The 15,385-nt window shown below is 43.7% G+C and overlaps 1 protein-coding gene across 1 annotated transcript in view; it reads right to left on the reverse strand.

Annotated features, from left to right (window-relative positions):
- Positions 1 to 15,385, reverse strand: part of LOC138526326 (sodium/hydrogen exchanger 2-like) — a 680,323-nt gene that overhangs the window by 293,279 nt on the left and 371,659 nt on the right. Inside the window, exon 4 of the mRNA XM_069636927.1 lies at positions 10,551 to 10,768. Within this exon, the coding sequence (XP_069493028.1) occupies positions 10,551 to 10,768 (218 nt within the window). The remainder of the gene's footprint in view (positions 1 to 10,550; positions 10,769 to 15,385) is intronic.

Consider the following 15,385-nt stretch of genomic DNA (forward strand, 5'->3'; position numbering starts at 1 on the left):
ATAGGTATGCTGACAAAACTACAGAATCAAATGATCGATGAAACTGACGAAGTGGACGATGACAGTTGGTTTGGATCACTATTCTCATGGGTTCCACAGTGGATGGCAGATGCATTCAAATTCCTAGGAGCCCTGCTAGTAATGATAATGCTCGGATTCTGTGTTATGAAGATAATAATCTCTCAGTGCCAGAAAACTGTGAAAAAGGCCATAGAGATGAAGATCATGTCGAACCAGGATGGAAACACAAGGACCTGACTGATGAAGAAATAAGGGACTTTGTACCTTCTGCTGCATTTATGCAGCAGAAGGTACAAAATTTCGATATCCCAGGAAACATAGAAATGATGTGGGAAAATGGATCTATTTTAGAGCAATTGGACAATGTCAACTAATGACTTGGAACAAAGATGAGCACGTGAGAACAGCAGGAAGCTTGAAGGGAGTCATAAAGATATGGACCCCAAAGATGCATTTCTTCAAACCTCTATGCGTGGATCCGGAGGAGGAAGTAAAGGTAGATCCAGAGGATGAAGTAAACATGGATACCAAGGAAGAAGTGAAAGTGGTCGATGAATCGCCCAGAGGGGGGAGTGTAGAAGAGGTCCCAAGCTCGTCCCGCACTCCAGCCATCCATTTTAAAGTACCAGGACCGTTCACGCCAAAATATGTGACGTATGATGAGCAGAGCCGCAGTGGGGCTCTGTCCAGTACCTATCAGAAGAACAGCACCCGTTGAAGTACCACCACCCAAGCAAACCTGGACAGTAAGGTACCCATCGAGAAAGCCATATCGACAAATGAAACAGAATGAAGATTGTCAGAATGCAGTCCCTGAAGAAGCTAAAAAGATACTAAAGGAAGACGAATGGTGATGTCACAAGAACCCGGACTGACTCACATATAGAAGATATGACGACCTGCAAATGATGAAAAGAGTCGAAACACCATGGATAAGTGACATCATGAGTTTTAGGTGAAATAACAATGTCAAATGCCAGAATCTTATGCCATGAGCATGATGAAGATATTCAGTTAGTTTAAATGTGTACATGAGCATGGAACCGCAAGAAGCAAATAATTGTGAGGCTTGCTTATGCCTAGTAGTAAAATAGATTGGGGCAAGTGCCACCTATTCATATCTACCTCAAAAGGAGCACTGTATATATGTATATTTCCACTATGCACAAGAGCAGAATCAACCAAATGTTACTAAAGGTCTCAAGAGGAGAGCTCTGCAGCAACCCAAACCGAGATTTAAAGACAGAAAGAAACTCAGACGAGGGCAAATCATGCCAAGAGGCCAAGGTCGTATCGGCTGAAATAGACCAACAGTCGATACAATTTATGAAAGAAGAACAGGTTATCCTGTTCAGAAAGGTCAAGATAAGCCACAGGAGGCATATGGCTGTCAGAATTAAATCAAATAGTCAAATTGCATGAAGAATAAGACGATTTCACAGTGTCGGACTCACGTGACCAACCATGCGAGTAGGGATGAAACTTTCACACCCACGCATGGCCTCGTGCCATGCACACATATCTTAATTTTTCAGACCAAGAAGCAGTCTTGAGGCCAACCACAAAGAAATAATTCACACATGACCACTGAGGAGATGATTGATTGTAGCAATAATTGGAGGGAAAGCTGGGGGTGCAGACAAGCTCCCTGCACCTGGCATGCTATTCTACATGCTGCTAAGCAAGAGGAAAAGTATGAGTGGGGTTGTTGCCAACCCAATCATAGTGGACCAAGTAATCAAGGGTCCTATAGTTAGTAGAGCCAATGATACATCTTACTTTAGTGACATTTACAGTAGCCATTTTGAAGGTAGGGCTTAGAATCCCCATCTGACAGTGTTTATCCAATCCCCTCACTCCATTACCATATACAGATATAGTATCTATATTAAAGTTACCTTCCTAGAACCAGTAGAATTACATGCAACATTTTAAGCATTACATGTCGGTGATGACGAGTTTTTAGTATAAATGATGGGTTTTTTGTGAAGTTCGTTGGAGTTGTTGAAGCGAAAAGGAAGATTGAGCGATTGCTGATATTCATGAACTCCATGTTTTTTGTACTTGTCATTAAACGGACTCCCTTTGCCAAACTATTGAGTTGTCATTATTGATTTGATGCGAGAGTATTAATCTGCATCCCCATCCATCTCACGGGTGCTGCTGCCTCATCTTAAAGTGCTATTGGAATAACCCCAGCTCTTTTGGGGACCTAGTGCACAATAGGTTACAATGCACATGGCTATGGCAAAACCTTATGCGTAATTTATTTATTATTTTTATTTTATTTCACATTTATTTCAAGCACCAAAGCCCTCAGGCATTTAGGCATTAGTTACAGAAAGTGCATGAAACATTTGTGGAGTGCAAGAAAGAGCATATGGTTACAGACATACAATGGTGTGTATACACAGCCTTGAAAAGCCTCACCTCATGTTACGGGCGACTACATCAGGCAGCATAAGAGTCAAATAGGTATGATTACATGGACTGGAAAAGCCTCACCTCGTGTTGCGGGGGCTACATCAGGCAGCATATGAGTCAAATAGGTGTGATTACACAGACTGGCAAAGTCTCACCTCATGTTAAGGGGGGCTACATCAGGCAGCATATGAGTCAAATAGGTGTGATTACATGGACTGGCAAAGCTACACCTCATGTTACTGGCTACATCAGGCAGCATATGAGTCAAATAGCTTTAATTACACAGACTGGCTAAGCCTCACCTCATGTTATGGGCGGGTACATCAGGCAGCATATTGGTCAAATAGGTGTGATTACATGGACTGACAAAGCCTCACCTCAGGTTACGGGGCTACATCAGGCAGCATATGAGTCAAACAGGTGTGATTACACAGACTGACAAAGCCTCATGTTACGGGGACTACATCAGGCAGCATAAGAATCAAATGGGTATGATTACATGGACTGGCAAAGCCTCACCTCATGTTGTGGGGGGCTACATCAGGCAGCATATGAGTCAAATAGGTGTGATTACACAGACTGGCAAAGCCTCACCTCATGTTACGGGAGAGGCACATCAGGGTGCATATGAGTCAAATAGGTTTGACTACATGGACTGGTAAATCCTCACCTCATGTTAAGGGGGGGCTACATCAGGCAGCACATGAGTCAAATAGGTGTGATTACATGGACTGGCAAAGCCTCACCTCATGTTATGGGGCTAAATCAGGCAGCATATGAGTCAAATAGGTGTGATCACACAGACTGGCAAAGCCTCACCTCATATTACTGGGGGCTACATCAGGCAGCATATGAGTCAAATAAATGTGATTACATGGGCTGGCAAAGCCTCACCTAATGTTATGGGGATGCATCAGGCAGCATATGAGTCAAATAGATTTGATTACATGGACTGGCAAAGCCTCATGTTACAGGGCTACATTAGGCAGCATAACAGTCAAATAGGTATGATTACACGGACTGGCAAAGCCTCACCTCATGTTGGAGGGGCTACATCAGGCAGTATATGAGTGAAATAGGTGTGATTACAGAGACTGGCAAAGCCTCACCTCATGTTACGGGGGCTACATCAGGCAGCATATGAATGAAATAAGTGTGATTACATGGACTGACAAAGCCTCACCTCATGTTATGGGACTACATCAGGCAGCATATGAGTCAAATAGGTGTGATTACATGGACTGGCAAAGCCTCACCTCATGTTACGGGGCTACATCAGGCAACATATGAGTCAAATAGGTGTGAATACATGCACTGGCAAAGCCTTGTGTTATGGGGGCTTCATCAGGCAACATATGAGTCCAATAGGTATGATTACACAGATTGGCAAAGCCTTGCCTCATGTTAAGGGGGGTCATCAGGCAGCATATGAGTCAAATAGGTTTCATTACACAGACTGGCAAAGTCTCACCACATGTTACGAGGGCTACATCAGGCAGCATATGAGTCAAATGGGTGTGGTTACATGGACTGGCAAAGCCTCACCTCATGTTACGGGGCTACATCAGGCAGCATATGAGTCAAATAGGTGTGATTACATGGACTGGCAAAGCCTCACGTTATGGGGGCTTCATAAGGCAGCATATGAGTCAAATAGATATGATTACACAGATTGGCAAAGCCTTGCCTCATGTTAAGGGGGGGCTACATCAGGCAGCATATGAGTCAAATAGGTTTCATTACACGTACTGGAAAAGCCTCACCTCGTGTTATGGGGCTACATCAGGCAGCATGTGAGTCAAATAGGTGTGATTACACGCACTGGCAAAGCCTCATGTTACGGGGCCTTCATCAGGCAGCATATGAGTCAAATATGTATGATTACATAGACTGGCAAAGCCTCACCTCATGTTACAGGGGGCTACATCAGACAGCATATAAGTAAAATAGGTTTTGATTACACAGACTGGCAAAGCCTCACCTCATCTTACGGGGGCTACGTCAGGCAGCACACGAGTCAAATAGGTGTTATTACATGGACTGGCAAAGCCTCACCTCATGTTATGGGGGCTAGATCAGGCAGCATATGAGTCAAACAGGTGTGATTACATGGACTGGCAAAGCCTCACCTTATGTTACGGGGGCTAGATCAGGTGCATTTGAGTCAAATAGGTGTGATTGCATGGACTGGCAAAGCCTCACCTCATGTTACGGGGTCTACATCAGGCAGCATATGAGCCAAATAGGTGTGATTGCATGGACTGGCAAAGCCTCATGTTACGGGGGGCTACATCAGGCAGCATAAGAGTCAAATAGGTATGATTACATGGACTGGCAAAGCCTCACCTCATGTTTCAGGGGGCTACATCAGGCAGCATATGAGTCAAATAGGTGTGATTACACAGACTGGCAAAGCCTCACCTCATGTTACAGGGGGCTACATCAGGCAGTATATGAGTCAAATAGGTGTGATTACACAGACTGGCAAAGCCTCACCTCATGTTACGGGGGCTAGATCAGGCAGCATATGAGTCAAACAGGTGTGATTACATGGACTGGCAAAGCCTCACCTTATGTTACGGGGGCTAGATCAGGTGCATTTGAGTCAGATATGTGTAAAAACATGGACTGGCAAAGTCTCACCACATGTTACGAGGGCTACATCAGGCAGCATATGAGTCAAATGGGTGTGGTTACATGGACTGGCAAAGCCTCACCTCATGTTACGGGGCTACATCAGGCAGCATATGAGTCAAATAGGTGTGATTGCATGGACTGGCAAAGCCTCACGTTATGGGGGCTTCATCAGGCAGCATATGAGTCAAATAGATATGATTACACAGATTGGCAAAGCCTTGCCTCATGTTAAGGGGGGCTACATCAGGCAGCATATGAGTCAAATAGGTTTCATTACACGTACTGGAAAAGCCTCACCTCGTGTTATGGGGCTACATCAGGCAGCATGTGAGTCAAATAGGTGTGATTACACGCACTGGCAAAGCCTCATGTTACGGGGCCTTCATCAGGCAGCATATGAGTCAAATATGTATGATTACATAGACTGGCAAAGCCTCACCTCATGTTACAGGGGGCTACATCAGACAGCATATAAGTAAAATAGGTTTTGATTACACAGACTGGCAAAGCCTCACCTCATCTTACGGGGGCTACGTCAGGCAGCACACGAGTCAAATAGGTGTTATTACATGGACTGGCAAAGCCTCACCTCATGTTATGGGGGCTAGATCAGGCAGCATATGAGTCAAACAGGTGTGATTACATGGACTGGCAAAGCCTCACCTTATGTTACGGGGGCTAGATCAGGTGCATTTGAGTCAAATAGGTGTGATTGCATGGACTGGCAAAGCCTCACCTCATGTTACGGGGTCTACATCAGGCAGCATATGAGCCAAATAGGTGTGATTGCATGGACTGGCAAAGCCTCATGTTACGGGGGGCTACATCAGGCAGCATAAGAGTCAAATAGGTATGATTACATGGAATGGCAAAGCCTCACCTCATGTTTCAGGGGGCTACATCAGGCAGCATATGAGTCAAATAGGTGTGATTACACAGACTGGCAAAGCCTCACCTCATGTTACAGGGGGCTACATCAGGCAGTATATGAGTCAAATAGGTGTGATTACACAGACTGGCAAAGCCTCACCTCATGTTACGGGGGCTAGATCAGGCAGCATATGAGTCAAACAGGTGTGATTACATGGACTGGCAAAGCCTCACCTTATGTTACGGGGGCTAGATCAGGTGCATTTGAGTCAGATATGTGTAAAAACATGGACTGGCAAAGCCTCACCTCATGTTACGGGGTCTACATCAGGCAGCATATGAGCCAAATAGGTGTGATTGCATGTACTGGCAAAGCCTCATGTTACGGGGGGCTACATCAGGCAGCATAAGAGTCAAATAGGTATGATTACATGGACTGGCAAAGCCTCACCTCATGTTTCAGGGGGCTACATCAGGCAGCATATGAGTCAAATAGATGTGATTACACAGACTGGCAAAGCCTCAACTCATGTTACAGGGGGCTACATCAGGCAGTATATGAGTCAAATAGGTGTGATTACACAGACTGGCAAAGCCTCACCTCATGTTACGGGGTGCTATAACAGGTCGCATGCGGAAAGGTCTCATCCACATGAATGGCACGTAAAGGTACCCTAAGCACAAAAACAAAAATGCTTGCACAGATCAAAGAGCACCTAGATTAAATGTTTTACACAAGGCACTCTAATAGACAAAAAAACATAAATGCTTGCACAGATTAAAGAGCACCTAAATTCGATTTCTAACACAAGGCTCTAAGGCATGCATAACACGGTGGTGATATGGGCAGTAGTGGACAGCTAGCTAGCAAATGACAAAGGGGAGGAAGATTGCAACAGTAATAAAGACAGAGATAATGTCCAGGCAGGGTGGATGGAACGTTGTGCATTATGGCTGCTTACCAATGCGAGTGGGAGATCATATGGAAACATGAGTTTTGAAAAATTCTGTAAAAGTTAGTGCAGGGAGATGCTCCTTCATATTCTGACAGGCTCAGACATGAGCCTTACAAAAGGGCCTTGGGCAGGGGGCTGGCTATCGCCTGCCGGCTTCCTGGCATTTGCCAGAAATTGATGTAGGCAGCCAATCTGAACCAAGGCTGTGCAGGCACTCCATTGCTCGACTCGATTGTGTGGTGGCCATTTTAGAAAGGAGTTTGCCCCAAATGCTGGTAAGAGCCCAACAGTGCTTGGTGCAGTGCCACATTAATAATGTTTATGCCGGATTTTGCACATTGGATGTAGATTGCACACCCATTGGCACAAATTACATGTGCAGAACGCTTGCTGCCAAGCTTCAAGAGTAAATGCTCTGTAAGCGACCCAAGCCCAACAGGGTTTACCCGATGTGTGTGGGGGTCAGTCCTTTTTCCAGGGAGCCTCGTGGAAATGGAGCTCGAGGCAAAGAGCTTGTGTCATGTGGGAGAGGGTCTGGAAGTGGTTCCAGCCCCTGCATAAGCAGCACAATTTCTGTCTAGTGCCACATTGTGGTACAGATAGTTTCTCTGTAGGCATATCAAAGATGGGAACAAAACATTTTCATCAGCAAAAGGTCACTTGTCAAGGTAATGGGCCTCATTCATGGCAAAAGGTGCATAGTGCATCCGTCAATATTAGAAATGACAATGAAAAGTACTGTATGTAATCCTGCTGGATATTTGTATTAATGTATATCCCTGGCAACTGAAAAGCAACCTAAATCTTCTTTGAAGAAACTCTCAAATATCCTACCTCATTGTCTTTTCATATTTCCTCCCTCTCTATTGTGTGTTGAAGTGATATGCTCTGCATGCAGCACATTACAAAACTTCCATAAATACATATCATAAATAAATATAAATATTTGATGTGCCCAACGTCAAAATGTACTGCTTGCTACAGATAAGAACAGCCTTGTTTGACACTCTCTTTTGTTGCACCTTTCATACAATTTGTAATACAATACTAATTCAATAACAAATGCCATCTTTTGTTTGAAAAAGCAGTTGTGAATTCTGAGAAACATTGTTCTCCTGCCTAGTATAACTATTACTATAGTTGACTGTTTATATTGTTGCAAGGTTTAATGAATCAAGACTGCATTACCCCACAGCTTAAATTCAACTTCAAAAGCAATTTCTAATTTGCCTGACATATGTTTGTGTCTAGGGCAGTGGTTCCTGTCCCTTAAAGCCAAATGTATACACCTTTATTGCTATTTTAATACTTGAAAAATAAATTGAGTTAGTGGCTGTTTTGTTATGTTATGTTGTCTTTTACCGTGACCATTACCATTGCCATGGTCTCCTGGAGCGCATGTGGCTCTGCAAAAAAGAGGGCGGGGTGGGTTAGTGAGGGAAGAGTGATACAATGGTTCAGAACCAGGACAAACTGGCATCCGTGTGTGTTGATTCGCTGATGAGTTGATTGCTTGCACTGTCATGTTGTATCCGTAAGGGTAAGGTCCACTGCATGAGTTGTTTGTTGTATGCTAATGTTAGTTATGTTGGGTGTATGTTTGTGTGTAGTGTGGCTAGCCCATAGGCATCTATAGTACTTGGGAGGTATGTTGGAGGGGATCAGGAGCAGGTTGGTTAGAACATTGGCTACTCTCAAAGTTCTTCCTAGTGTGTCATCCGAGTTCATCCAGCTGCGACACAATGATACGCTGCAATTATTTCAAGTGCAATACACTGGTCACACCCACAACCCCTCCAAGCTGAAAACACTGATTCCTCTAAGTGAAATACGTTAGCTGCTCCAACAAGCCCCTCTGTGTGCATCAAGGATTACTAGACACACATGTGTGCTTCTGAGAGCAGCAAGATTAAACAGCTAATGTGACGCATGGCTACTCTTCACAATTCTTCCGAAATGTGACGCAAGGCTACTCTTCACAGCTCTTTCAAAATGTGACGCATGGCTAATCTTCACAGTTCTTATAAATGTGACACAAGGCTAATCTTTGTGATGTTATTCCTCTACCATTAATGAAAATAAACTTTTCATGAATGAAGATGTGTCAACGTGTTTTAGTTCCCATCTTGCTTTGTTAGCTGACTTGCTTAGAGATCAAACAACAAATCACAGGCCATATTGCGTTGTAAAAATGTCATTATTTATAGGGACATAAACCATGCAGTGAAGGGATGAATCTGATTCATTGGGCAACTGCTTTACACCACTGAATTGCACTATATGTCAAACAAATCTGTCAGAAAAAAAGTTCTCCTCTAATGTGATGCAGAGATTAATTTGCGCTAATGTGGCATTGTGTTGTTAGTATTAGATCAATGGTAAGATGCACTCAGTTGTAATCGTCACATCTAATAGAAAAAAGTGAATGATTCACTATATTGTATCATTACAAGTTACAGCCAAAAGTTGTTGCACACAGGGAAAAGGTGCACTGTATAAAACATTATTACAGAGTTGAAACACTCAAGTAACAATAGCAATATCAGATATTGCATACAATTCCTATATGTGACTGTAAAAATCCGGCTTTAGGAAAAAGTCAAGGGGGGTCATTACGAGTTTGGAGGTAGCCAAGGCGCTATTAGCGCCATGGCTACCTCCAAACCCAGGTCCGGGTCTGGTCTGGTTGAATGGGGACTTACCGGGACATTCCAACCTATGCGGACCCAGTAAATCCCCATTCAGTAACCCATTCCCCATTCCAATTTGAGCCCCCATAGGGCTCAATGGGAATGGGGAAGGCACTAATAACGGGCCCGCAAATTGCGTGCCCGTTATTAGCTCCAAGGTCCCTTAACGGGTCTGCAGAGAACGGGTGCTCAGACCAGCCGTTCTTACTGGGAACCGCTAAGGGACCTCGGAATAGGGCGGTAAGGGTTTACCGGCACCGGCTTCCTTAACGGTGCCGGTAAACCCTTACGGCCCAACTCGTAATGACCCCCAATGACCCAACGAAAGGCACAGTTGCCATCAAATAGCACCCGGTTGTAATTCATTGGGATCATTGTTATTATATTATATGACGACTCTTTAAACATCAATGTGTCAAGTAACATGGAAACCACAAAAAGCTCTTAAAATCAATATTTAACAAATGTTCACCTAATACACAGCCACAGTAGCATCTACAAAATGTTTGACACTGTAACAGAACTTTCACCATGATGCACTCTTTTTGCATCACAGAGCTGCTGATTGAAAACACGACACCCCACACTCCCCCATCATGTACTGCAAAGGTGTTAGTTGGTTCTGGCAGAAAAAGCAAAGCTCTTACTATTGAGAATAACTATACAACTATTGCCGTCATTGACATGCACTGGCTGGTGGACTTCTGTGTGTGAGCGCTTGAATCCTTTATAACACAAAGTTTCATCTGAATTAGAACGCACACTTGTCAACCCCTGTGGCTTACACTGCAGGCATTGAATATGCACTTTAACACCTGCCTATTGGCGTTTTCTCATTGAAGTCAATGGTTGCATTGTAGCATAAAGAGGGTGAGCTTTCTGTAAGGGAACATGTATATAACATGCAAAGAATTCACAGCACTCAAGGTATTTCGGGATCAGCAATGCTTACCTAGTGCACGCCAGATCAGGCAGAAAAGCAGGGTGAAGCACACAAAGGCCCAGTTCCACTCATGGTTTTTACCAACTGTGGACACGCCCATGAAGATGAAAATCAGGGTCTCACTGACGCTGCTCAGCATCTTCATGAAGTACTTGATGGTTGTGTAGGATTTCTGAGACACGTTCTCTTCTACATATTTGTTCATGGTCATAGCACAACTTGTTATCCTGGTGGGGAAAGCAAAGTTATGTTTTAGCTCTAACATGACAAAGGCAACAATGACATTCTTTATCTAATAAAAATAGTACATATGTGAATAAATTCCATTTTAGATGCACACAATGTTGTTATTGGTATGTTGCTATCTACTATGTACACACATTTGATGAATGATAGCAACATGTGAAGTTATTACACAGCAAGATGTAATTTAGAAACTGTTGTCACGGGTGCTACACACTTGCTCATACTTGAGTTATGGATTGGTGAAATAGCATTGCTGCGGTATAGAAAGTCCCATCCCAACACTCAGGAAGGAGGATGTGTATTTTTAAATTTCAATACCTTGTTAACCCAACTGCTGAGTCGTCACCTGAGGAAATATCAGAGACATAAAAAACAACTGTACCCCATGTTAGGGAGAATTCTCATTTCTGTGCTAATTCCCTTCAAAATTCGAGACCCTCAACACTTTTGCTGGACTTTAGGACTTTTTCATTTTAACCCTGGAGTGAGTGGGGCCTTTTTCTCACTCTCTCATGTGTTTTTACCTAATTTGGATTATGTGCTTCCTCTGTTTTTGGAGTCTGACAAACTCCAAAGGCATCTGCATTTTATATGGTGGCACATAGCACCTTCAGTGCAGTGTCACAGAGAAATCCTTTTGATGTCTCATAAGGTTTAGATACCTTTTCTTGTGTGAACTACTGTTCCCAAGAATAATAAAGTGAAATTGACTTAACTTACCTTTACTCTGTGTAGGTCCGCCACACACCACCTTATGTGGAGCGCTGGGGGGAGTTACCTAGTAGCCACTTATACAACATTCTCATGTAAGATTTTGATGTTACCCTCACTACTTTAAATGGCTGGTGGCAGTGGTTTAATGTTCCTACATTGTGCTTTTCTACCGCAGGATTTACCCTTAGCTGCAGTATAGCACCCATGGGTGACCATTTTGCTAAAATGGCTCCAGTCTTCTTTTTTTGCCATTTTCTGTTTGTGAGGTCTTGCTTGGGTTTTACTCTGTGCATTGAGCCAGGTTTATGCCCTTTGTTCATTTTGCCTTTGGCGGGCTACAGCCCTGAAGCCCACCTCTGGCTCCATTGTGTCTGGAAAGGCAGGATGCGAGGGAGGTTCACAAAACTCCCCTGTCCTTTGTCTCTAGGTATGCCGGAATGCAACCAGTCCTGATTGACTGGCTGGATTTCCTTTCAGGACAGCCACCCTGCTGTGTGTTTGACAGCCTGGGCTGTGCATGAATGGGAGAGACCTGCTTAAAAGGCAAGGGTTTTGCGATTAGAGGGAGAGTCGACCACTAGGAAGAAACCCTGAACGAAGCTTGCTGCATCGTCCTGGACCTTTGAATTGGCCATTGAATCCCTGCTGATGTGCTGAAACTCCTTTTTCAATTCGACAGAGAAGTTATGGAAGGGACAACTTCTTCCCTTGGCTTAGTGGGACCAACTAACTCCACTGTACCATCTTTCCTGACTGGCTGTACTTCTTTGCTGCTGCAAGCACAGCGTTCCAAGGTTCGAGAAATCCATAGTTGAGTGCAACATCTGAAATCCCACCAAAACCTCCTAAGGACCCTCCAGAAGCAGTATGACCAGAGCTCAAGTCCCCTCACCAGAGTGCAGGACCCAAGGAATGAAGCAAGTCCAATCAGTATCCGAGATCCGCAGCGGTGCTGTTAACTAAGTTATGAAACCGCAAAGTGCTGCTGAACTCAAAACAGCCCATAGCTGGCTATGACATCCAAACTACTGCCAAAGGAGCCCTCCAGAGGTCTTCCCTCTTCTCCCCACGACTGAGGCTGAGGACCACAGGGTCTGCAACGGTGTAACAGGACAAAATCCAGCTGGACCACTCTTCTTCAAACCAGAGGTACTGTTTAGACTTTGGGCACTTACCTCATTGTCTTTTTAGCTGTGCTCTTCTCAGTTGGGAATTGCATTGTCTTCCCTTTAGAGTTGATTCCAACTCTCCTTCCACAGGCTTAACAGCTTGTGACCCTACAAGTTATTTTATTTGAACTAAATCTCAAACTTTGTGCAAGACTTTGATTCTAAGAAGTGCCTCAGGTCCGTAGACTATTTCCAATTGACTTTGGCTGTCCTGGCTCCCTGCAGAATCTTCTTGCCCATTGACTTTGACATTGCGTCCCTCATAAGTGGTAACTTGTTTTAGACTGTTATTGCTGGGAAGGGCTTGTCTACATTTCATTGGAAGATTTAAGTGTCCTCACATATACTGAGAACCTGTTTAGCCTTTTTCTTCCTTAATCCTTTCCTGTTTGCAACCTCAGAATCTGCAAAGTATACCTAGTGTGATATATAAATGCCATTACTGTCCTTGTGAGTGAAGTCACCTCGGGGTGTAGGAATTGTGTAAGAAGCATATCCTCCAAAGATTATCCACTAACTTGTCTTGATTCTGAAATGTATTGTTAAAATATATTTACATTGTTACATGATTTGCCTTTTTAAAGAATGCATACTTAAAAATTGATAGTTAAATAAATAAATAACTATTTAAAACTGAAACCTTGAGTGTAAGTGTTACTTAGTTACTTGTATTGGTGAATTTCAATGCTACAGCTCTACGGCTCACATTTACCCCTCTTGTGATAGGCCTGGCTGCTTAGTCACACTGCCAGCGTGCTTAGTACAGACATATACCAAAAGGTGGGTTACCTAATACCAAGTAGATAAGTATTATGCAGTCTCACACAGTGTGCCCACATCAATTATTACCTAACACCCATTGAGGGACTGCAAGTACTTCATGGTGAAGGCACAGCATGTACCCCTTTTCCCGTTTGAGTCTGTTCAAGCAGCTGGCTATATGGGTTCCACGGCTTGCTGTCAGCATTTGTATTTTCATAAAGGCGTATTCTTGAGGTGAAGAGGGGTGAGAGGGGTGAATCAATGTATGTGCACTGGTATCCTACAGATGGTATCCTACAGATGCAATATACTTTAAAGGGTTTATAGTTGGACACAGAAGAAAAGAGAGGAGAGAGGGAAGACCGCACTCTTCGCGGATCGGATGGCAGAATCCAAAAAGAAATAAAAGCGCAGCTCACATGAGGAAGGTCATAACAAAATGTAATGAAACAAACACAAAAGCGTGTAAAAAACACGGCTGGGAAAGCAGCAGAAACAGAGGCAGGACGACTGTAGGCTCAACTGAGCGCTTGGTCACATCAATATATATATATATGTAAATACATTTAAAATAAACACATGTTCAAATAGCCAGACCAGATATTCATCTTTAATTCATAAATCCCCTTACGGTACATTGGGTGTATATTATATTGTGAGTATGCACACAATAGGTTCAAAACCAACGTGCAAAGTCCCCTCCTGACTCAGAAGCTCTTCCCCGGTACCAACTACTTTGGTCCTCTATGGTGCTTCCTGTCCTTCAACTAATGAGATGAACTGAGTCACATAGACTTACCATCTTCTTTGGAACCAGAGCATCTTGTGACAGTGGTCGGAAATTGCTGAAGATCCCAATACAGTCTCGGGAGAATAGCTCAGCGGCAACGTGCTCGCCTTGGAAACAAGACGAGACGGAGCAACATAAGTTCGATCCCCGCGTCCACGCTTAGAAACCTCTGGGTATTAAGCACGTTATAAATAATCTATCATATCATCATATCATAACACTTGACACACCCTCTGAAAGTCTCGGGGGTAGTTCGTAGGCAAAATCCTACTCATCACATTAGCCATATCTCTACAATTGGGTACTTTTCTTACAAATGTGGACCACGAAGCATCCGAACTGGTATTGCATTCAGTCAATCAAGACATCACCCATCTCTTCCACTACTTCCTATGAGAGTCTAAGCCCTGGGTAAGTGAATACAGATTTTACGGTAAATCTGAGGTACTCTAGCACTCTATATGAAACATGCTATTTTAAAACTTCTTTAACTTATGCGATTGAAAGTTCCTGACAGGGTGAAGACAATCAAAAGTTTCACTGTGGGACATGGCACTTTCGAAACACACAATTCACCAATGCCTTCATTACTTGCTCTGATATATAAAGTATAGTTTCATATATGTACATATGAACACACCTTTTATTTAAAGTAATAATCTTACCCTGTATCCTACATTTGATCACTTGACCATAGCTACCACTAGGTCAAGCAAGTAAAGACTATAGACAGCATACATGTCTACATTTAGGAGGGGTCGCCTAGACCCTACAAAGAGAGATGGGAGAATCCTTCATTACAAATACAAAACATACCCGACTATCTGTTGATGCATGCACGCATAATCAGAGTTATGGAACTTCCATTCAAAGCACAAGCAATGGGAGGGGGCCACGGTGCTTGTGCTCTCGTGCAGAAGGGATGTGACCTAGCAGTTCGGGCTGGACTGCCCCTTTTGGGGTGGGACCAAGCCTGATTTGCATATGGTCTTTCCCCTTCTGTAATGGCTTGGCAGGCGAAGAATGATGGTCTGGAGGGTTGCCCCCGAGCAATGCCAGTGGTTAAGATTCAGTCTAAACCTTCCAGCCATCACCTCTTTGTTTTTGCTGAGGGGGCCACAGTGACCAGCCCAGAAAGAGACGACTTCTCTGTAGGACACAAA

Source organism: Ambystoma mexicanum, chromosome 7p, assembly GCF_040938575.1.
Source record: "Ambystoma mexicanum isolate Mex_15411 chromosome 7p, UKY_AmexF1_1, whole genome shotgun sequence".
Classification (NCBI taxonomy): Eukaryota; Metazoa; Chordata; class Amphibia; order Caudata; family Ambystomatidae; genus Ambystoma; species Ambystoma mexicanum.